Below are 24,724 nucleotides of genomic sequence, written 5' to 3' on the forward strand. Positions count from 1 at the left end.
GAAAAGGTTGCTAAGGCGTCGAAAGGGATGCGCTCTCACAGTGATGGCCTGCGATCTGGTGCCCATTCAGAGCAAACGAGAGCAGAGACAGGGTGACTCATCACCAGATGGCTGAGTGTGGCACATCTCTGCCACCAGGAGACCCTTATGCTTTTACCACCTGGAAACAGGCCCGAGCAGCGCGGGCCCTGGAGCCAGGCCACCCGGAATGCGTGGCAAGGACCAGGCAGAAACATGGCACGTGACACCCCACCCCCACCCCACCCCATCTAATACTGGATTGTTTCCCTCTTCGTGTCTTCGCTGCTTCTGTGTTACTAGCCTGCCCATCTCCGTCTTGCTGACAGCTTCCCCATCCTTTTCCTCTCCGTCCTGTCCATCTCAATCTAGCCTTCTGTCATCCCATCTACTGTACCTCCCCACATACACACTTCCTCTTCCTTCCCATCCGCCCCTCAGGTCTCGGCTCGGGCATCAGTAACAGGCTCAAATCGGCTCATCCAGCTCACACCTCCTCCTCCTCCTACTGTCTGTGCGTCCCTGCTTGTCTGGCTTATATTGGCTAAATAAATTAGCACAGTGCCCCACTCTCCTAATGAGGACACGGTCACATGACAGGCCTCTTCCTCCGCTTAAGTTAAGCAGTTTGAGGGATCGATACCATTATCTCCTCGGCACAAGAGTCGATGGAACCCGTTCAGAGACCTGCTGGGTACGTACTAACTCTTTTTCAGTGGATTCTCCTTTTCTTTTTTTTCTTCTTTTTTTTACTTTCCCTAATGGTGTTTTAAGAAAAGTAGCTTTATTTAAAATTGAGGTTTGTTTGAAAAAGGAGGAAGCATATTGAGAGAAGGCTATAAGCATAATTAAACATTGTCTGTGCAAATGGAGACTACTGTTCAAGGGAATGAGTGAAGTGGCCTTTTTTTGTTGTATTGGGGCTCTTTAGCATGTCAATCAAAAGTACTTTAATGACTAGGCTTTTTCTGATAAAAGCTTCTCACAAAGCTTTGAACAGTTTGATAGCAAATTCCTTTTGCACTATGGTGAATACTCCATTTCCCAGTAATTCAAACAAGGCTCCAAACCCTTTCTGATACTGGTTTGGGAACCACTTTCAATCAATTCTGTTTGAGGATTGGGGGGCAAAAATAAAAATCACACTGGCATCTCCTCTCAGAAGAGCAGAATAGAGAGATTTGCGAGGCTTACTGGGATTGTGCAGGAAACAATTGTTTAGTCAGAGACGGGTTTGAAAGCATTTATCAAGCTAACAGGTGATCGTTCAGCATCTTAATAGGCCTCTTGAAAAAACCCTTCTGATTTATTTTTTTTGACACCAGATGGTTGCCATTAGGCCGCAATGACAGGGCCCTCAGAAGTGGAGCGAGCTGTGCGTCACTTTCACATGGCCAGCTTTTCACAGACCCATCATCCGCTTGCAAGATCATCTCTCTGCTATTGTATGATCACACAAAACCATTAAGATTTTCACAGTAAATGCAGAGGAAGAATGTGGCACCGTCTTTGCGCTCATGTGAATTAGATAGTGTCTTGTCGTTTTGGATACCAGATTTCACTAGAATAGAGAACAGAATGGCAATTCTTTTTATTTTTTTGCAGCAAAATGGAACTACTTTGACCCAATTTACCCTAAGTCGCATCATGCCTATTGTGCGAATCTGATAGCTAGCCGATCTCAAAAAGGTTAAATGTAAATGCACCCAAGAAATGGTTAGAGGTGCGTTCTAGCTATCGCTCCAAAGTAATCTTTAGCCGTCCCATAGTGTAACTATGTCAGTATTCAGTCTTAAACATATATGGTCTGTCTCATCTGTCAGACACAAAATAGTACTTGTTCTATCTCATCATAGCAACAAGGAATTATGTCAAGGGCCATTTCTAAAAATCCAAACAATTACAAGGTGCAATGAGCTGCTAAATAGTATATCTGATCCCTGATCAGTTCAACACCTCAATGTTGGTGAGAGGAAGCTTGGAGCGTAAATATTTGCGCTTATCCTGACCTTTCTGAATGTATACTTCATAAATGCACGGAGACGAAAAACCTACTTTACGCAGCATCGGACCGGGTGTGGAGTGGTGTGAAAAGGGTTTAAACTTCCACCTCAAGCTCTCTTGTTTCATTCTTCACACAAGTACTTGCACAGCCAAGTTCTAGACCAACTGAAAAGTAGGTCCCCTATTTGAAACTTAACTCTTTGTTTTTAGACTTCAAAAATGTGCAAAGACACCACGTAGTAGCACTTAGTGCTTCTAATGGCGTTTGCAAGATCCACTGCACCCACAGAATAACAACCAATCATAGCTGAGGTACTTCCAACTGTCGATCACTGCTTGTGATCAAACTGGGCAGCGCTGATCAAACATGAATCGTGGTTGTTACTGCTTTGCCTGTTTCTCACCTCAAATGTTTTGAGAAACATATTTTATTGTTCTGTTTAATTGAGAAACTTTGTTGACCCGACCGCCGTGTTGTAAACAGACCAGCCAAAACCGATCACCGCTCACCGTCCGGAGCCAAGCTGACCTTGGCCTAGCAAGTAAAATGAGCACTCCAGGTCAAGCTTCTAATCTCCACCACTGTGCCTTTAATCCACTTTGATTAAAGACGCTTAAGCGTAGCACCCACCCTCTGGTTACCCCTCAGGTAAACGCTGATCTCTGCTCTGTCAGCACTGTTGCTGTTGTTGGCACCGTTAGCTCAGCTGTTTACATGTTGAGAGCCGTGTGGAGGCAATATATGGAGTTTCGCACCTTTAAACTTTGCATGTATGCCGTGTGTATGGAAAGTGTTTCCAACACTTCTTAAATTCCACCCAAAATTAAATTGCATGTCTTTTCTTTTTTTTTATATATATCTCATGACAACAACCAGTCTTTATCCCGACAACCCGGCATATCCCAAGAATGCATTTTTTCCTGTCTACACAGACAGAAAAGTTGTCTGCATGTAGCCATCAAATCATTTCTTTATCATCTTATTTTCATAAAGCATTTGAAACTAGTTGGTTTTCTTTCCAAATGGTGTAGTCTTTCTTTTACAGCATCACTGCCTTAGCTTGTAAGCTACGGTTAGCAGCACAAGTTTGTTTACATTGTTGCTCCGTGCTCTGCCAGCTCAGCTGTCTATCAAACACTCACACAGCACCGCCCACTCAGTAGCTTGGAGGCTAAATGAGCCTTTCTGGTAATTCCCTAATGACTTTTTGTGTATTTTCCTTTTTCGGTGAAAAACAGTATTGTGAAAATCTCTTTGACAATTATTTTGTGCCTTTTTAGATTTCATTCAGGTGTTTGTTTAACATTTAGACAGTGTCACAAATAAATTGTCAACCAGAGAGCCCTGACCAGTTTATTTTTCCTACTGTTAAATGTCTTACAGGAGACTTAATTTAGCTCACAGCTCTTTAATAACCAAATGTAAATGATCCTGAGAAAAAATAAATATAAAAATAATTATTGTCTGTTGTGCTGGCATTGGATTTTTTTAAATGTTTTTCAGGCTGTTACCAATTATGATATTTCATTTGGCCTTTACGTTGAAGTTTAATAATACATTCCAAAACAAAAATAGATAGGACTAATCATGCCTGAGATGAATCAGCAAAGTGTTAGGAATTGTCTTGTTTTCCAATCCAACTTTGTCTCTTTTTAGCAGCGAATTTCTTCAGTCTTTCCTTCTTACGGAAGATTGTTGTTTCTAAATCTGTATTTTGTTCTTTCATCTTGCTATGCGTGAGCTTTTTTTTAGCAAATGTGCAAAGCAAACAGTGGGAGGCTCCCAGATTATTATCTACTACTGTAAATTAACACAGCACACAGGAGCACGAGATCTGTTTACCCAGTTCTTTCTGACGGAGCTGATAGCATTGGCATTGGTGTGCACACTCCCCGAGGGGCTCCACCGCAGAGCGAGGTAAACAAAACAGATGTGAATTACAGAGTGGATAAACTCATTAGCAACTTCTCATTAAACAGGTTCACATCTGCACTTCCAGTTTTGGAGGGGCGGCGAATTAGAAAACAAGTATTTATGTCAGCAGCTATTAGGTCAAACAAAGAAAGTTTGTGTCTGTCTGTTTCTATCTAGGTCAGGGAGCAGATATCAATACAGCATCGTTCAGCGTGTCGGACAGCAAGCTCGGGGAGTGTGTGTTGTTTCTGAGGAAGTCTATACTTGGATGACCCGTGTTTGTGTGTTTATCTGTGTGTGCGTGTTGAGTAGCAGAAGTAAGCGCACTTGTTTGTTTAGGAAGTTTGCAGGAGACTTGCACTGATGAATTAATGGTGGCAGAGCAGTGGTGCAGAAGATGCTCCGGGGGAGAGACACACAGAGAGAGAGAGAGAGAGAGAGAGAAGGCGTGGGAGAGCAAGAAAGCGAGAGGATGGAGAGAAGTCGCCAGCTCCATCCCGCCGTGCTCCACTCCCCGCCGCTAAAAAGCCCAGCTGGGGCAGACTGGCGCTCGCTCGCCGGTGGTGGCGTGGGGAGAAAGAGAAGGGAGGGAGGGGGAGTCAACACGACAAGGACAGAGCAAAGACGAGCCACAGGCTTACTATGTTTTTTGTTTTTTTGATGGTGAGGGGGGAACAGAAGTTATTCTGTACTGTGACTGCAGCCTTCCACACCAACACACTGCTGCTGCAACCAGCGGCCATCAGCAGCAGCTGGTGAAGGAGAAGGACTCTCCTGACTCACTGTTTACATCATGGGGACGAGTCGTGCGTCACCGTGCAGCGCATTAGGCTTTAGAACTGTGGCTCAGAAGCCGGAGGGTCACTGTTGTGCATAGAGACGCACCTGAGTCCAAATACCCTGATGCTTTGACTCTGAACCCCCCTATGATTTAATCCAACAAGTTACCTTAACCCCTCACCACTACGCGCTTAACCTCCACCGTTGCTTCAAAATAAACCTAATCCCTACTCTAATCCTAACCCTGAATGCAAATCCTGCGGCGGGTCAACAGAAAACGGGAAACACCTGTAGAGCAACTACTACTTAAAGAAGCTATAAAAGTTGTGTTGAGTCACCCATTTAGATGTTTTTAGAGACTTCACTATTTTGGTAACAGTCCCATGTCTATAATGCATTATGATCATTCTGATGATGAGTTTTAATCTTCTTATAGCACTGTATAACTAGTAGTAAAGCACTCACAAATGTATTTACTTTATTATAGTAATCATAACACCATAACATCATCAAGCACTTTAAACTACCATTTTATAAAGTCACTAACTGACATTTTTTTTCAATGATCATAGTTTAGTATACTTCTTTATTTTAATGATGCACTATAATCACTGTTATGATGCATTTTCATGTGATTATAAGTCACTCTAATTGCTCATTGTTTGCCTTAATAAAGTGAAAAAAAGTATTACAACTATGGGAATCATAATTCATGATTGTGATACATGATTCTTGCAAAAAAAGTCAAGCATTGAGAATATTTAGTGCTCATAACTATAAATAAACAGTTCTAAAGGAAGATTATAACTCATAAGTGTGTTTATAATGCATTATAGACACGGGTGTCATAGAAAGTGATACCGTTATTTTCTGTTCTAAGTTCGCCTCTTAATATTTGATGATGCTCACGTTTCGGAAATTCTTTCATGACCCGCTTGTCCTGAAGCTTTCGTCCACATCACTCGGTCTTGATCTGCAGAGGAAGTCATCTCCGACATTAGTATGCACCACATCGCTATGAGTTTACTGCTGTACAAACAATATGAAAAATCCACCTATACCTGTGATCCACAACAAGCGCCGCTCTCACAAAGCACCACAACAGGATCACATGCTGCCACTGTATAAACACATCCATACTCACACCGTGTCCTCCAGCAGCTATCTGTTTCAAAACACAGCTAAACCTAAAACACACAGCAGGTTTGTCTAGTGTGTTTATGGACGGGTATTAGTGAGGATGATACTTGTTGTCAGCCACGTCTACAACCTAATTCCTGTGGGGTTGTAGCACATATATAAAAAATAAAATAAGTGTGAACGCACATATGGAATCACTAATCTGCCTGGCAGGTCAACCACGTGGTTTCAGTGTTTACAGTTGGCTCAGGAGCTGAAGCAGCTTAGCCTCTGTGAGCAGCCCAGCATCAATAGCCCTGTTAATACACCTGGAGAGTAGAACTGTGCTGCTAGTCAGTGAGGTATAACAAACATACATTTTAGATGTGTTTACAGTGCAGTTCTTGCTTTTTCTTTTGAAGCACAAACTATTTTTACTTTCTTTTTTTTCTTTTTTTATTGTTTCTGCACTCATCTGTTGTTTGTGAATAGTCATTAAGGCTCAGTCCCGATTTGTTTCTCAAATAAGTTTTTGAGACGGCCGTTCGTACTGGTATTTGCAAGTAATCAGATAGGATTTGAGTGTCCCAGACATCGCCTGTGCTGAAGTCATGGCAGGCAAGGTACTAGTGACAAGTCCCGACTTTGACACATCTCCAGAAGTCCATTGGAATCGATTTTGGACAATCTACAGTTTTACACAATAATCAGATTTTATGTGGTTTTCGCTGTCCAAACTTTCTGCAGGATAACTGCTGCTCCACCTGGCTTTATCTTAAATAAGGTGCTGGAAGAAAAAGCATAAACTGAACTAAATCTTTGCTTTATTTTTTTCTTTTGGTCTAAAGGACCTTCATCAGAGCAAACATGATTCACCCATGCTGTCCAGAATTTCCAAAAATCAATCTGGATACAATTTGATTTGGCCTGGCAGTCTGAACAAGGCCCAAAATGTAAACATATTTTATAGATATATGAAGTTGAGGTAAATGTATTGAACTCTGAAAATTGACATTTTCCAACTGGTTTGTGATTGCAAGTGATGTGGAAAGCAGTTACTTTAGAAAAGAGAGGACAAAAGAGAGTGAATGTCAAAAAGAAAAGGGGGCAAAATAGTAATGTTCGCATTTGAATGCTCCTTCTCTCTCTTCTAACTCTTGTTCTTTCGATGGACTGACATCTTCCTATGGTGTTTGCCGTTCAATTGAAAACCTGTTTTTTTAACTGAGCGTCAGCAGTGCGAGGAGAAGAATAGTGTGGTGACCCGCATAGGAGGAGCAATTTGAAGTTTTTGCAAAGGCAGAGGAGTAGATTAGAGGGTGTTGAACTGGATCAACCTGTCAGCAGCATCTACTCGAGGCCTCCTGAAGCACCAGATGTACAGTTTGTTTAGACCCTTGGGCAGCAGACTCTAAAACTCAAAGTGTCACTCCACATAGGTGTTGAATCGATTTGCCACTCAAGGACTTTTTTCCTCTAATCCCTCTGCATTTGCATACCTCTCTGTTTCCTGAACAAGTATAAAGTACATAAAGAGGACGGGCGGCCTGCTCTTAAAATCAACACACGCTCAAAGGCTGCAGCTGTGCGACATGAATCACCTGCGGACCCCTTCATTCGTCTGCAAGTGTGCGGAGTGCACCAAAATATGATTCTTAAACTAAGTTCCATCAGTTTAAAATGCCAACTTGATATCAAAGCAGCTGGGCAGTTGCCTCATTGTGACGGAGGTGGGTTTATGGAGGCCGAGCTGCAGGAAGCTAACAGATGTCCCATTTGAGCTGAGCTGTGCTGGGAATATCAAGTGCAGCTTGCCCGCGTGGTGCTAGTTGGCTGCTGTTGCAGCAAGACAGGCTGTTCACTAAGTGCTGCCCGCTAGGAGGGATCAGTCATCTCCGTCGCTCAGCCTACCGTGACACCACGCTGCAAGTCACATGATGACCTGTGGGCTCATTTGGTCAGGCGTGAGTCAAAACCAGTAAGAACTTGTATATGAATTGTCAAAGGAACACTTTGACATTTGCTTAATTCATCCAAAATATGACGTGTAAAGACCACAAGTTGTGGTTTCACGGGTGGCTAGACTATTTCTTGGATATCTGGAGTCTCTACTGGTTGCTCGTTTACCTCTTTAGAGGTGTTGTCAGTCAGATGTTTTTAGCTCCTGGATAGAACGAGACAAGGAGAATGATATTTTTTTACTAGGGCTGTCCTGGAGCAAAGAAATTCTTAGTCAACTAATCAATTAGTTGATTTAATCGACAGATCTGTGTTTCTCCTCAAATTTTACCACAAACGAATCTTGTGTTTACCAGATGTGTGCTCATGAGTGTCTTGGGAATATTCAGCAGGAAAAAAACAAAATATAAAATGAACTTGTCGACTTAAGAAATCTTAGTCGTGTAAGACCAAAACTAACAATTTGTTGACTAATCGACTAAGAGAGGCCAGGCAGCCCTACTAGCTAAGCTAACCAGTTGAGAGTGGTACTGATTTTCTCTTTGCAGGTGATACACCGTTTCCCAACATGTTATTCCTTTAAATTGATTAGAACACAACCTAGGTAGCCTTAATCATCTGTTTTCAGTTAGCAAACAGCCTAAACTTATCCGCAATATCTCCATCTCTTGTGTAGAATCCAGAATCATAAGGCACATTACTTGTTAGACACTTTGTTGTCACTACACTGCAAGATACTTTCTCTTTTCCTTTAGCAAAGAGAATAACACTGTCATATGCTGAGGGCAACGGATCATAGTGACACTTCACAAACGCCGTCCACTGCTGTCCCATTAACACATGACAGGTTGTTTTAACTGTACACAGTAAAGCATTGGAGTTCATTCTTGACCGTGAGTTGCAAGAAATTTTGAAACAATTGAATATCTTTCTTCTTTTCTTTTTTTTAAACCAGGGCTTCATTACATTATACAAATTACGTACAAAGTTAGCTCAATTCATTTAAACCTGAGCCTTAATTTCAAGCATTTTAATTTAGAATAGAATTGACCACTCTACAGGACACATTTAAAGATGTCCTTGCTAACTGGCAAATATGCAAAATGTATCGTTCGAAATACCTGTAGATACTAATTTCATACAGCAAACCACAAACAGCTGTCGGGGATTTTAAACCTTCATGTCCAATTAAGTGAAGTCTAGTCAGGGAGGCGACAATCCTGCCAATGGTCTTCGTGGTAGCTCCGTTGCTATTAGTGCATTAATGTGTGTGTAAATGTGTGTGTGTGTGCATGGCTGATTGTAACACATTGTGAGGCTCTTTGCACCACTCTTGGGATAAAGCTGCTGTATAAATTCAGTCCATTCTCCATTTACATCTTCGGTTTATAATGGAGTCATTAATGCAGTCCTTTCAGCCGTGTTACAGCCTGTTAACTGAAACAGCCGTGGTGACGTGGCTTGTTGTCGCGTAGATTAGAACAAGGGGGCGTTCAGGAGCCCCATCCATCAAAGCTATAGTAGGCTCCACCTTCAGGATGCATTAACTGACTCTGAGAAATTTAAAATCCAATTTACTGTTGCATTGATCCCGCCCACATTTGAAATCAGATCTCCTGTCGTTTGTTTCCCAAGCCAGTGGTCGGTGGCTGAGAGTTCTTCAATGTGTAACAAATCAAAAGTGCTATATAAAGCTGCCAATGAAACAGTAACACAATCATATGTCCAACGCAGCTGCAATAAGGCTTTACTCACCATTTTCAAAATAAAATTCAGGTCAGGCTGGATTGCTGCCGTGCTGTTACTACAGCAATTTGAGTCTTTTAAGCCTTTCTAGCAATCCTCTCTCACTTTTACTTGAGGCTTACAAAGTTGCTCAATGCAGCTTTGTGTTGAATAAAACAAGATACAATACCATTGGAGGCATTGCTTTTTAATATTTATTATATACATCAAAAGGACTCAGTACACACAGGACGACCGTTTAACTTCATCTTCGTAGAAAAGGCCACGGAACTTGTAGGGCATTAGTCCTTTGATAAACATGTGAAGACTGCAGTTTTTCATTAATAGATAGAATTTCAATCAGTGAGTGCAGATCTCTGGTCAGGTGTGTCTCCCTCTCTCCTCACGGACAAAGAAGGGTGGAATCTCACTCAATTGTCACTTCTGGCTCGTTTTATTCATCTCTTATTGTGCCTAACTTTGGTCTCATTTTGAACCGAAGCTTCTGCAGATTAATTCCATAACCAATATGTTTTTGATCCACAAAACTTTTCTGTTATCAGTTTTTCAGCCATGACAAAGGCCAAAATGTGGCCTGCAACAGACTAGGTAAGGCTTGCTTTTAGCCTAGCTGATTGCCTTAAATGTATTTTTCTACTGAAGCAGTTGGCGATCACTTGCGGATCCTAATGGCTGTTTAAGAGGAGGAAAGAGTCAGCACCCTATAAAACTGTTTATTAAATATTTTTTCAAAAGGTGTAAATCACAGCAACCAGGAGATGTCCTTGAGCATAAACTGCCAAATGAGAATAAAAAATATGAGACTCATGGGTCCAGTAGAATGCAAGATTAGCCATGGACAGACAGAAACAAGCATACATACAAAACCAAGCGCATTATCTGCCCACATACTTTGGCCTGGCTGGCACAGATAACAAACTATATTACATTTGACTAGAAATAATCAAATGCACTTCTATCTGTACTTTCTTTCTAACCTTCTGTCGCTTTGGTGTGAGTCCGTTTGATGTGATTGACAGCTGCCCAGAGACCTCCTGGAAGCTCTGTCTTCATTTGCCACGTCCATCTCAACTGTCACTTTCCATTTAGGAGCTATTCTTTCTTTTACAGACCGGCTAACATCGTTGTCTTATTCTCCTTCTGAGAGGAGCAGATCTGGCCTTTGACTCTCCTTATGTGGACCTTTCTTATTGAAAGGTTAAGTAGCTGACAAAGCTACTGATGTTTTACTTAATTTATCCACTTTTTCTATTAAAAAAAGAATCGTAGTTTCCACTCAGATTAAATGCGCCGTCTGGTTTCGTGTTTGATTGTGAGAACACACGACTTCCTGGAGATTACCATGTAAGATTTATTAAACGAGACAAGTCCCATTTGCTGTGCATTTCAGCTTTTACATCAGTTTAATTGTATCACACTTGAGTGAGCTAATGTGTTTGCTCAGTGAATGTCAGCGAGCCGCAGAACGAGCCAAGCAACTCCTGGTGCAGAAGGGCATCGGGTTGACCAGCTTAGTTAACTGATGAGAAGGCTGTGGGAAACGAGGAGGGAGAAAAGGCGTTGATTAAAGACAGTGAGATAGAGAGGAAGGTGTGGGTGGAGATGTGTTACCGGGTAACTCCAGGTAACGGCAGCCACAGCTCTGAGTAAAACAGGCCCAAATGAGTAACTCATCCCTTGAATATACACATCCCGATTTATAGTTGACCTATTACAAAATGTGTCCTTCAACACCCACGATTTGTGTTTCCTGATCAGCTGGTGCCAGTGACACCAGCAGTGACAGATGTCAGTGCCTCCAGCCAGTCGCTGCTTTCTGTCCTGCAATGAACAGATGTGCAAGTGAGAGAACTGGCTCATAACCAGTGCATGAATCTTATTCCGTTCATTGCAGATTGTAATACAAATGTTTTGAATAACAGGGTTAGCTTTGCAAGATAAGGAAAAACATCACTATACTCTCCAATAGAAGTCCACTCTAAACTAAACTTAGCTAAATGTTGTCATAATAATGCCAAATTGTCTCTTCTACAACAATATGGTTTAATACCTTCCTTTTTACACAGTGTTGGTGAAAATTAAAAGTATCCCAAGCCAATTCATTCCTACTAAAGGAAAGAAGACACTAAGCTAAGTTTTGAGCAGCACATGATGCCAGCACCAGACTGGTGGGCAGGTGTGTGTTCTCCATAGGAAAACAAAAGCTCAGCCCGTCCAAGGCCGTTGTGCCAGTGATGACATGTAGTGTACCTCATGCATAGAGCCCGAGTGTGTCCACACAGAGACAGCGGGGCTGCTTTCTGCTGTTTCAAGGGCATGGTGTAAATGAGATGGACAGGGTTTTGTGCTAATTAAAGCGGGCAGCCAACCAAAGGTTTGTGCATCAGCAAACAAGCATGCTTTCAAAGCTACCTCTGCTCTGGGTCAGATGGGATGTTCATATCAGCAGCAGTCTTCAGTCTTGTTTATCTGACTTTCAGACATGCGCAAAGGAGAGAATGTTTTTCTTAACTTTTTATTGACATTTTTGTTTTTTGTTTTCCAAAATAGGGCATCCGTCACTCAAGATCAGACAATCAATCAATGAATCTCCACCCACACTGGTCTCAAAGCTTCTATAATAACTACCAAAATGAGCAATAGGCAACAAAAAATATAGCAGGCAAACTAACAACAAAAAGAAAGCTCTGCAGCTATGAATTATTCTATCCAACATTAGATTAAAGGTAAGTTAAATGTGACTGCCTCTATTTACCTTTTTACCCTTTTGGGATATAAATCATGCCAGTTAAGTACTGAATTAGGGCATGTTCAGCTTGGAATAGCATAAGTTAATGGCTTTTTTTTTTTTTACATTTCTTTTTACATATGTTTTATGTGTTCCCCATACGATATGCAGAGCATTAATATGGCATTAAACAACTATTTATAATGTTCAGATATAGAAAAGTAATGGCTACATGAGCAGAGAAGGAAGTCTTCTTTATGTTTTGTTTACAAAGCAGGCCTGCCTTTAACTGCATGTTAGCGTGCCTGGCTAGCTCATGGCCAGCTCTGCGCTGCGCTCATGCAGCGGTTACAGCTGATAACTTTGCAAAAGGGTGTCTCGCAATGCAAAGCGCCCACACTCTGGTTCCCCATCAGGTAGACACTGTTAGCTCTGTTAGCACTGTTGCCGTTGTTTGCGCTGTTAGAACAGTGAGAGCCGCTAACTCAGCAGTCGCCAAGTTGAGAGCCGAGTGGAGGCAATAGATATGTTCTGAATATCGTTTTGAACAAAATTAATTTTTTTTGGGGGTTTACTTTTGATCAAAGCCAGGTTAGCTACCTCCAGTCCTAATTCTACTGTAAGCTAGGCTAACACATCCTGACTCCAGCTTTGTACCCAATGCACAGACATGAGATTGACATCAGTCTTCTTCTGTGAGGCTTCATTTGACAGGAGCTAAGTTCCCTTACATATTTCCAAAGCACAAAGTAAAGGTAATATGGAGACAGTTTTCAATTGGTACTCTTCCAATTAAAATTTTGTAGTTCTAATTGGGAGAGAAGTGACACATACAAATCAGCTAACTAAATAACCAATGTATCAGTATCATAATGTTGTCTGTATTTTCTCTGTTTAAAGTATCTGTCACCAAATTACAGAACTGTAAAATAAACCCAATGGTTTTATCAGATTCTCAGAAAGTGTCCAAACACTATGTCTCTGAGAATCTGATTGAACTATTCTTTTAAAGTAAATTAGTTCTGACATTAAACGTGAGCACAGGATCTTTCCTAAAGTAATCTCCACAGTAATACCCCAACCAGTATTGGTTTTACATTCATTGCAGCAGTTGCTGGTTGTGTTTGTTAATATTACATTTAACACTTTTGTTGCTCAGAGATCTCTCAGCGTGTTCTTCTTCGTAACAAATTAAATGCAATGTGGGAAGCCAATAACTGTGATAATTAAAGCTCTCCTTTTCATCCTTCATCTGTCTCGCCTGCTGCCCCCCCCCCCCCCCCTTCCCCTCCTGCTCTTCCCGCCCGCGAGGATGATCTAACCTGATGCTCCGCACACTGCCAATACTCTGAACACATCTCTAATTTCTGCACCACCACAGTGGCATGACGTCGCACCCACTCCTTCTATTGACCAATCGTGTCGCCGCCTGTCGCTGGCGCTCGGCAAATGAGAGCGTGAGAACGGGACTGAGGCTAGCAACGAGGAGGAGAGGCAGGGAGGGAGGGAGGACAGTGGAAGACCGCAGTAACAGTCCCAAGGCCCCTGCAAATACTCAGTGAATCAAACACCGGAGGCTGTGTATGATTGAGCTGCTGAGTCTGACGTGGTGTGTTTGTCACCAAGATGGGGATAAAGGGAGCAAGTTTGCCCGCTGTACGTGTTTGTATTTGCTGCGTGAGTGATACACAGAGAGCCAGAAAGTGAGGGAGAAAAGCATGTCCCTGAGTCAAAGCCAGACACTTAATGAAGCAGTTATTTTTTATTTTCTTCTACTTCTTCCTATTTTCCCTATCCGCCTTGTGTCAGCTAAGATAATTCCTCTGTTAGTCAAGTGAAAGGCCCGTGGCTGAGGGCTGTTTCTGTGCAATGTTGACACATTTTAGAAAACGAATAGAAGCCTCTCCACCAGCTGTGCGCTCACAAGCCGGAACCGCTGATTTATGGACCGTTTTTTTGAATTGCAATGGAGCTGTTCGACATTGTTGGCAGATGCTGCTAAGTGATGAAGAAATCATTAGACGTAGCTCGAGGCCTGGTTGGTTGGCGAGGCATTATGAGTGCCGGTGTCTTGTTCTGATGTTGTTTTTGTGTGCATGCTTTGTGTGTGATTATCAGCCAGGCTAGATTTGTAATTGAAGCACAGGCTCAGTTGAAGTTGTGTTATTGTTACAGTGGTCAGAAACTTCACTTAAAGGTGCCAAATAAAAAATGAGGACGGCTGAGCTGGCGGCTAGCAGCTAACAACACGAAGGAGCTGACAGAGTTTACAGTACATGCCCACCTTCTATCCACCTTGTCTCTCGATGGATAAGTTACTGAACAATAACATCTCCTCTGCTCCCAATGGACATTAGTAATCATTCATATGGCCGCTAGAAGGCTTTGTCACTTGAACATCAACATATAGTGTTTTTGATTTGCTGAACTGATTGATTCTGTTGTTTTTCTTGAGAGGAATGTCTTGAATTTTACTGTCAAGGTGGAGCTGATTTAATCGTTTTATACTGAAAAAGAACAAGTTATATTTTGTATTGTATTATAGGTTTTAAGGATCTAAATTTGCAAAGTAAGTAGTAACCATAGCTGTACAACAAATGTAGTTAAGTAAAACGTAAAATATTCATGGAAATGTAGTGGAGTAGACGTATACTATAGCCTAAAACTGGATATACGAGTACCTCAAAATTATTTATTAACTGTAATCTCCACTTACATTTTGGGATGTTAAACACTTCATTACATAAGACTAGCTGATATATTAGGGCAAATCAGGTTTATTGAAGAGAAGTGACACCATGCAGGATCTAAAAAACAAAAGATGCACACACTGCTACACAACAATCAGCTGAAAAGTCACTAAGAGTTTTCCTAGTTCTCTGCCACAGCAAATTCTTGTTTCAGTAACGCATCTCACTTCTTTATTACAGTGTAACAGCCGACACTAACATAGACACACATCCAAATTTTTTCATTTTTTCATCCTGGCCTTCGTCTGCCTTCACCGGTGGGAAACAAAAAAAATGAGACATTATAAAAATGTCAAAGAGAATGTTTGCAATGGGGGTCACAAAGAATTGAAAAGAAAAAAAGCATTTGCTGAACAGGAGATGCGTCAGGGATGACAGATAACATCAAATACGATATGCAGCTGAAGGGGGGGAGGGGAGCAAAATGGACTCCCACTCAGCGAAGAAACGCTGCGTCTCACTCCTCAGTAATGGGAAGGCTCTGTAATGTGTTACATAAGGAGATTCTTGATTGCATTGTTCAACTCCGGCTCAAGGACTGCCACTAGACAGATGCTTTCAAACAGTGTGTTCAAACTACGAACGACAAACATTTGGTTGTTTCTTCTCGTCAAAACCACACCCAGAAAGCCCCAGGATGCAAGAATTAACGACGCAGCGCAGATTGTGACTTTTCATTTAATTCGCCCTTTTATTTATGTGCTTTGTGGCCGGCCTGTAGACGCCAACCCTCACCGCTTCTATCCGGAGGCGAGTTTTAAAGCCTCATTGGTCAAAACCGCCACACGACCCTTTGACACCGAATTGCTGCTCTGGCATTTAGCAAGGGCGGATGAGCGTAATGCGGCGTACAGCTCCATGCATCATTATGCAGAGGTGTCCTACAGATGAGCAGAGAGCGGCGAGGTCCAGGCCGTATTTCATAAGGCTTCCGGATGAAACTGGGTGGGCTCATTAACATACATGACCACAGGTTGTTGTTGCCCTCTCTTCCTCTCTGAGCCCAGCTGCAGTCTGACAGTGTCGACGGCGACTGACTCGCTCTTATTAGGCTTAAGCTCGTCCACACTGTTGTTTTGTTATGATTGCCTGCCTCGGAGACCGCAGCAACTGAAATCCCCGCAACCCGTTTCAAATAGTAATTTGATCTGAGTCTGATGGATGGTGTGAAGACGGGAGGATGTTGACGAGATGTAATTAGCGGGTACTCTGGAGATTACTCCCTCGGGTTTAGAAGACATCTCCTCATGTTCTTGTATGTAAAACTCCTCAACCAAATTGAAGATACCTTGTTAGTTTTTATAATTCATAACTGATTAACCAGTGCTGTAAAACAAAGTGACTGGTGCCTAGGCCTGGGTCTTAATTTTTTTTTATGATTTATGGTAATGATTGATGTTTACTCAGCTTGTTCAGATCTGTTGTTACTGCTGTTCTAACTTGTTATTTGATAGGTTTAACAGTCTTGGAAATTTCTCCAACTTGAAAGTGGTATTGCTGCTTGTGTTTATGACTTCTTTATATTCCCAACATGTGAAGTCTTTTGTGCTTAAGTGACAACGATTTTTGAAATTGGTCTGGTATTCAGGGAGAACGCTGTTAACAGCATCTGCGAAATGAGCTTCAAGGTCAATTGGTCTGGTATTCAGGGAGAACGCTGTTAACAGCATCTGCGAAATGAGCTTCAAGGTCAATCGCTCAACGTCAATGTAAACTGTGCCTAATTGCCCCTGATATGATTACATTGCAGCACGGCTAACGGCTGCTGTATGCAGCGCTCTACCTCAATACTGGAACAACTTTTGAAATTGTTGTTCCAGTTAGTCAGTAAGGCAGAAACACATGGGGAAAAAAGGGTTGAAAAATACTGAAGTTACCCTTTAAGATAGGTAAGGTACGAACGAGGCAGAGCCGAGAGACTGAACCGAACGTCAAAACTGCGGGCAGTAAATTCAAAACAATGAGCTGAAAGAAGCTAAAAAGCCAGCTGATAATGGTCACGTCTTTCACATTACACAGTCAGTTCAGTCCTTTTTCATGTAAAATCATTGATTAGTTCAGCTTCAAGATACAAAAATCGAATGTTCCTGCAGTTTGGGTAAGATACCTACAATGTACAAGGATAACATCATCTGCCCACCTCGAATACCTTGAAAAGGATATGAGCTCCTTGATCATCATTCACTCATGATGTTCCTTTACCTGAAGAGCACACATTTTCACGTGTTCTCACTACTCCTCTCTCAATAAATGAAGGTGATAAGATTGTTCCCCTGCCGTTTCTTTCAAAGTTACATAAGCAGCTTTCAGTGTTATGGGGACTCTAAGTCATCATTACTGTCAGACGGGTCATTGCGCTGTCAGCACTGTAACGGAGTATGAAGTCAACCCCAGCCTTTCCCTATAATCTTTATATAGCACAGCACCCTATCTACTGCTATACGTAAACAACAATTCCCTGAAAAAAAGAGAAGTGCATTGTCGTAGCTGCGAGGCAAGCAACGGGAAGGCAATGCAGACGCAGCTCCCTTTATTTATTTATTTATTTTTTTCATTCCTAGGTCTAATCCCTCTTAGTGGGGGAGCGATAAGCGTGTTTTGACTTAGCCCCAAATTTCTTGTTGTTTATGCATCCTTTGCCAAACCTCGTGGATCCCAGCAGAGTCGGATAATCTCGGTGATGCCAGTTTGGCAGGGCTGGAAACACACCACTGCCTCCTGGCCCGGGTCAAATCACAACAGCGGGGGTAGAAAACAAAAAATGCCTCTGCGTCTGTTTGCCTGCATTTTTCTCCTCCCTCTATTCATCTCTGCGTAAGCGTTTGCTCGCGGGTGGGAATGTGTCGGAGCCGGTGGCTTTGTTGACGTGTGCCTCTCATTCCTCTCTGGTGCTCATGATCTCTGTGCTTGCAGGGGAGATGGAGATTGGTGCAATCGCGGCTCTGGACGAAGCCTATTTACCCAGATAAAAAAAGAGCCTGGTAATCTTGCTGCAATTTCCCATAAGGGCTTTTTTCTGGGTTTCACAATTGAGAAAACCGGTTTGTGGCGTGGCATTCTCACAGATTATTAGTTGGGTTGTGAAATTCCACGCTTTCTAACATGTCCACTAGATACAGTACACTTTTCAAAGTGTTGTGTTGTTGTTGTTTTTTTACCCATACCAATGACACTTAATCTGCAGAGCATGGCTGTGTGGCTTTGCTGTAGCCTTACACCAAGTTTCATGAAAATTGGGTAGTTTTTCTGTGATCCTGCTGAAAAAAGGGTAAATGGACTGCATTTATATAGGGCTCTTTTACAGTCCCAATCATTCACTGGTGGCAGAGGCTAACATACAAGCACTGCCCACTCATCAGGAGCGATTCACACTCACACACAGATGTATCGTGGGTAATTTGGGGTTTTAGTATCTTGCCCAAGGACACTACGACCATAGAATGTATATGGAAAGTGGACAAAGTCACCTTGACGTCACCCATCGGTTTGTGGACGTGTGAAATTTCCAATCACACTATACTGATGCTCTTTGTTTGGAATTCGGTACCTCTGTGTAATAGCTTTGAATCCAAAATGTTGCTGTTTGGGCTCGATCGTCATTACAGTTACAAGTTAATGGAAACCTGCTGAGAAATTCATGGTCTTAGGTTAGATAAGTGATGATACTCGTTTGCTGCTCCATTAACAGCCATTAGGGCGGAAGCTGTAGCTGAAGTTAGCGGGCAGCTTTCAAGGTAATTCTGTAAACCAAGGAAATGTTGCGTTCACATCAGAAATGACTATGCTGACCACAGGTTAGCTCTTAGCAGGGTCATAAATTGACAGAAATTAAAAATTAAAGAGACAAAAATGACATCCTGTGCAGCATTTTTCACAGTCTTGTCATGTAGTAGACTCACTCTCGTGTGAACGCGACCGCTGTTCCTGTACCGGGACATTGTTACCACAGTGCAGAGCCTGAGGCGGTGTGGGAAATGTTGGCACCACGCAGCATGAGAGCAGGACAAAATGCTGACCCCACAGTACAAACACTGCAGCAAGAACAAGTATAACAAGCTTTATTTTCAACAAAAAAAAACTCAGCGTGGAGCTGAAGGTGCAAGGTTTGGGGACAGTGAGGAGGACAAAACAAGGGATGTACTGTTGTGCTGTTAGAGCAGATGTGATGTTACAGTGGTGAGCCCTGGATCTCTGTCACATGTCAGTGCCAGTTTACCTCAGTGAGCACTGTGACTGTTAGCATTGGCCTGATAAGACAGTCAGTCATTTTACATAGTTATGAACCCAGTAGTTACAGTTCAGATTGAAGTCATATCACAGTTAAAGGCAGAACATCATTAGGGCATAGAGAAGAGTACTGAATGGGCACTGTTTTGTTCTCTACATGGTAATCTTGAATTGAGTCTGTTAGACTCTGTCTTGATATTTTATGGGCTTTACTCAAAGTGGTGTTGACTACAGACCTATGGCTGGTGATACAAGGTACACGTGTACTTGTAAAGGTTTGTGGATTAAGATTCCCAAAAGAAACACTGTTTTGAGGCTTTGGGAGTTGCACGTTTGGGGAGCTTTGGAGCTGACTGACTCTACACTGCAATGCATCGTTCACTGTAAAGTCCCGCCTGTGAAGAAGTGCACAATAAAGAAAGTGGAATTTTGATTGAACTGCAAACATAAACATACTGAATCTCCATTTCCATCTATCTTTGTGAGACTTGAACACATTGGTTCTGTTCCTTCCTTCTCACTTGATCTCTGACACACAAATAAACACACACACACACACACACACACACACACACACACACACACACACACACACACACACACACACACACACACACACACACACACACACACATTATGTTTTGATGCTTTGGTCTTGTAGCTCAGTGAAACAGAGCTGGAAGAGGGGCTTCTGCTCTATGATGAGACAGTAATTAGTACCAACTCCTAAGGGAGTGGAGATGGACTTCACACACACTCTCTCTCTCTCTCTCTCTCTCTCTCTCTTGTCTCTCTTTCACGCTCTCTCTCTCTCTCTACTTTGTCTCTATGTGTCTCTCTCTCTCTCTCGTCCTCAGCCATTAACATCAGTTGTGTTCCATCCAAACAAACATGCAGCTTATTATCATTAGCACAATCTCACATATCCAGCTAACTTTGTCCTCCTTTCTTTAGCTTTGAGAAAAGGGTGTGTTTAGTTTTTAACGCATGTTGAGTGTTCAAGTCTAAGGGTCCTCCCCAAGGAAGTTTTAAGCCTCATACACTTCATTTCCTGCATCTTTGTAAGTTTTTACGCAACAATACATGGTGTAAATACCATGATGTTACACCATCATGGTATTACAGGAAAACACAAAGTTCAGGCACCAGGGAAATATTGTGTCATATAATACAGTAAGGCTCTCAGGCATTCTGTATTGCTTTCAACTTTTTATTCTCCTATAGATCAACTTCTCTCCTTTCATGTTATTCCTGCTCAGTCAACACACTCGTAGACATGATTTACTCTTCCCTCTTATTGTGTGTCTTGTGGAACCTTTTCATGGCAATGAAATTCATTTATAAACTGGACTTAAATAATAAGAAGAATAAAATCATAATATTTAAAGAAATAAAAGTTTTAATTTAATGAGAATAAATTCATAACATCTTAAGCAAAGAATCCACTCATCCTACAGTCTTCTGTGCAAAGTCAAGCAACAGCTTTCGTTGGAGTATTCAGGGCTTTTCTTTTTAGTTTTGGTGAATATACTTGGAGAAAAATGCTCAGTGAGTGTGTTTCTTCCAGACTAAATAGACTTTGGGGAGCACTTCTGTGAAGCAGAACATAATTTCAACTGCTGTTTATTCACAGCTCAGCCTGCTCCATTTGCCTTATCCTCCTCCTCCTCGTCCTCCGAACCGTTTGGGTTGGTTCAATTCCGAACGAACGCACACACACCCATAAAGTGATGGACAGGATCTCCATGGAGATTATGCGTTTTCATTAGCCAGTTAGACACTATGTCATGTGTGCTGCTTTGGTCCATCAGGGGATGGGCACTCGGGTGAAATGGCCAGAAAGATTCTGTTCGCTTCAGCAGTTTTTGCTGGAATGATTGAAAGTGTGTGCGCAGGAGCGGAGTGCTGGGAATCTTGTATTGCTGTTTCAGGACTTTTTCAGACTACAGATAGATAGTGTTTCAGGAGCCATTTTGCCATTTTTTTTTTATTTTTTTTTTACCCTAAGTTTTTACAGGAACGCCGAAGTATAATCTATTTTTTTTTTTTTTTATTTTTTACTTTCTGTTATGATGTGTGTGTCAGCGTGTTCTGTGAATTCTCTCTGTATACATGACTATGAGAACATATGTAAGTGGATAGAGCGTTATCCTTTCAGATTAGCCTAGTAAACCCATTTATAACCAGAGCAAACCCAAACCCAGGATGTCTTCATCCTTTTAATAAGCTTTCAGGAGTTGTCGAAGGCAGATTTGATTTGACCTAGCTCAGCCGGCCTGTACCTTTGATACACTTTATATAAGCTCTCTACCTCTAAATCCTTTTCCTGCACAACAGTGTGTAAGGAAAGCCTGTATGTCATTCTAGTAGCTGATGTTGGTGTTTATAAATGCTCTTTTATAAACACTATAATTCAATTCCAGCGTGACAGTGGCGGAGTCCGCTACTATCAATGAAAACAACCTTGTAGGGAGTTAATTACGGAATGTAAAGTTAATACAGTAAATGGCTATTACAGCCCAACTGCTACCATCAATAGTATGAAAAGCAGGACATGAGTCATGAATTCTTTATACCTTTTAAGATTCTTTTTAAAGGAGAACTCTTTGTACAGCTGTATATGTACAAAGAAAACAACAAGAAAGTTAAATCAATTATATTAAGTGCCTCAAAGTGATGTCACTTGTGTTGCCACTGTGGGCCACTCCTCATCTCAGAACTCAACACAAAACTTCAACCAAACTCTTGGTTGTCCAGTTGCATTCTGGATAATGTAGGCGGCAGGTTTTGACAACGATGAAGAATGCACAGAATAAAGAAAAGGACCGTATTGCTGGCTTAGCTGCGTCTATTTCTGGTAGTGCAATGCAGAGTACTCTTCAGTCCAAAAGGATCGAGTTCCAAAGGTTGAGAACCATCATTTCTGAGGCAAAATCCCAACTAGTGACACATGGCTGCAGTAGACCTCTACTGTAGAAAGGTCCCTGACCATGCAGAGCTCTAAAAGTGTTCACAAGAATTCACATTAGACCTTTTAAGAGGATTTGGTGAAAAGCTTTGCCCCAGCATTCTGGACCACTTGTAAACCATCAAAGGATGTAGTGAGGAGACAGGTGAAAAGCGATGGGATGAAATTAAAGCATAGATAATGATCTGCAACATTTTCTACCAACACAGACATAATACTAATCATTCACTCCAACCTTTGTTCTTATTGGTTGTTTCTCATTGAGATTTTGTCTCCAGCAAGGTCTTCACTCTGGACTCCTGCTGTCCCCCTCCAGAACCCCCTGCTTTATCCCTCTTCACTGTAGAGAAGGCTCTGCACTGAGAGAGCAGAGCGATTCTAATGAATTCACCCTTAACAAGGGGGTGATTAGCCTATTGATTCTACCTCCCAACTTCCTTGCTGCTGCAAAAATTGTCTTGCACAATTTAATTTCTGTGACACAGCACATTGACATCGACAACCTCAGATGCAAATACACCTTGATCGGAGCGGTGGAGGATGCGCGACTACTCTGCTGTGTTTCCACAACGGCGTTGGCGTGTATAATAGCTTTCAATCTTAAAAAACATATTAATAATGTGCTTTTGCTTGTCTCCCCCTGCAGACTGAAGAAGAAGTCCCAGTCGGTGGATATTGCCAGTGCAGGTTTCTCCCCGACTCTGGTGCCAGCTTCGCCCCTCAACAAGGCCACGCCACCTGTTGCCAAAACGACGGCCGTCCTGGCCGTGCAGGAAAACAACACGACCAACGCCCAACGTCGCAGCCCCCGGTGTGGCGAGCTGAAGAGAGGCTACACCATAGGTAAGTGACACGGGGACATGTCCATCTGTTTGTGTGGCAGCTGATGATGTAAAATCCATGACAAGAATTTTTAAAACTTTATTTATGCATACATTACCTGGTCAAGGGATTCAAACCAACAACCTTATGTTACAGCTCCATTTATCTTTACTCTAGATTAACTATTAATACAATACAAATATCTGCGAAATCACGTAAAAACTTCCATGAACTCATGTTGTAGAGTCTGGAATACATTAATTAATTAAACGTGTTACTCATTGAAATATCAGCCTTTGCTACATTCTTATATAGGGCTTGTTATTATTCTGTGTGTATTGATGTGGGTGTGGGGATATTTTAAGTCCACGCGCTCTCTGAACAGTCAACATGAATTTCTCACCCAAGTAAACTTCACCGTGTCACATCCACGGCTGGCCCCTCCGCGTTCCTCACCTTCTAATTAATTTCCTGCCCGCACATTTTAATTACGTGGTTGTGATGACATTTATTCCTGCAATGAATTCTATTTTGGGTGGGGTGGGGAAGCTGTCTGCTGTCGGGTTTATTTCTGTGTCGGAGGGCAGGTTGCTACTGTGAGAGTAAGTACACTTCAGGGAGCTGCCTTTTCACAGATGATGAAACGACTTTGAGCTAAACTAATTCCGAAAACTCATGAATGCAATGCGTCTGTTCGCTCCATGGGTGTGATTTGGTTAGCGAGCTGCTCGGGTCAAGGTGAGAGCGAGAGAGAGAGAGAGAGCGAGAGTGAGAGAGAGAGAGAGAGAGCGAGAACACCAGCAGCACTCTGCTGAACCACTGAAAGGTAATCTGTAAGACCTTTATTTTGACTGATCCCTCTTTTATTTGCAGCGACATATCATGGGCGCTTGTTGCTGTGCTGTGACTTCTCTATGTAGTTAATTTACCCCTACTGTACCACAAACACACCGCTGCTGCAGGACTTTATTTACGTGCAATAGAGTCCTTTATTTTAGGACTGCGAATACAAACACTTTTCTTAACTTTTTAGGTGGAGGAAATAGTGTTGTGTCAGCCACGATTAGCTTGAAGCTAAACTGACACATATCATATGAGCCTGACAATGTTTCCAAATACTTTTTCAAGGAAATATTGATATGATTATGCACAAAACATTAAGAAATTTCAGTTTTGTGCAATGGTGCAGCAATTAGGAAATGGCTCCTTGGCTCTAAATCAATTTGTGTATGTACATAAAAACGTATTTAATAGACCCAAAAAAATGTTTGGGGAAAATCAGGATTAACAAGGTTAATTATTTTACATGGTACCATGGAAACTGGATAATGACAAATGTAAAAACATAGAAAAACAGAGAGAAGGTCAGCAATATGAGAGGGTGCAAAAAATGCTTGAATGAAAAAAGTAATTTTGAAAAAAAATAAATCTGAGTCCCAGATGACGAAAAACACCATGGACACCAAAGTGAGTGTTGACATTTGAATACTTCCACGTCTGGCACTTATTATCACCTGGCAGGGGAGAGAACATTGACTGTTTGCTGACTAGTTGGCTCACTCTATAATGCTTGGAGGAGAAAATTGACGTGATTTCAACGTTTGTTTGATGGGACTGCACATTATCTGGGTGCATTACCTTATTAAATAAGCTGATTGATGATATGATGGTATATATATAGTCTTTAT

General features: G+C 41.9%; 1 protein-coding gene across 2 annotated transcripts in view; it reads left to right on the forward strand.

Moving 5' to 3' along the window:
- Nucleotides 1-24,724, forward strand: part of oxr1a (oxidation resistance 1a) — a 149,449-nt gene that overhangs the window by 43,080 nt on the left and 81,645 nt on the right. For both annotated transcript variants that reach the window (XM_054621113.1, XM_054621115.1), the window contains exon 3: nt 22,861-23,057. In XM_054621113.1, the coding sequence (XP_054477088.1) occupies nt 22,861-23,057 (197 nt within the window). The remainder of the gene's footprint in view (nt 1-22,860; nt 23,058-24,724) is intronic.

The sequence above is a fragment of the Anoplopoma fimbria genome, chromosome 20 (assembly GCF_027596085.1).
Source record: "Anoplopoma fimbria isolate UVic2021 breed Golden Eagle Sablefish chromosome 20, Afim_UVic_2022, whole genome shotgun sequence".
In the NCBI taxonomy this organism is placed as follows: domain Eukaryota; kingdom Metazoa; phylum Chordata; class Actinopteri; order Perciformes; family Anoplopomatidae; genus Anoplopoma; species Anoplopoma fimbria.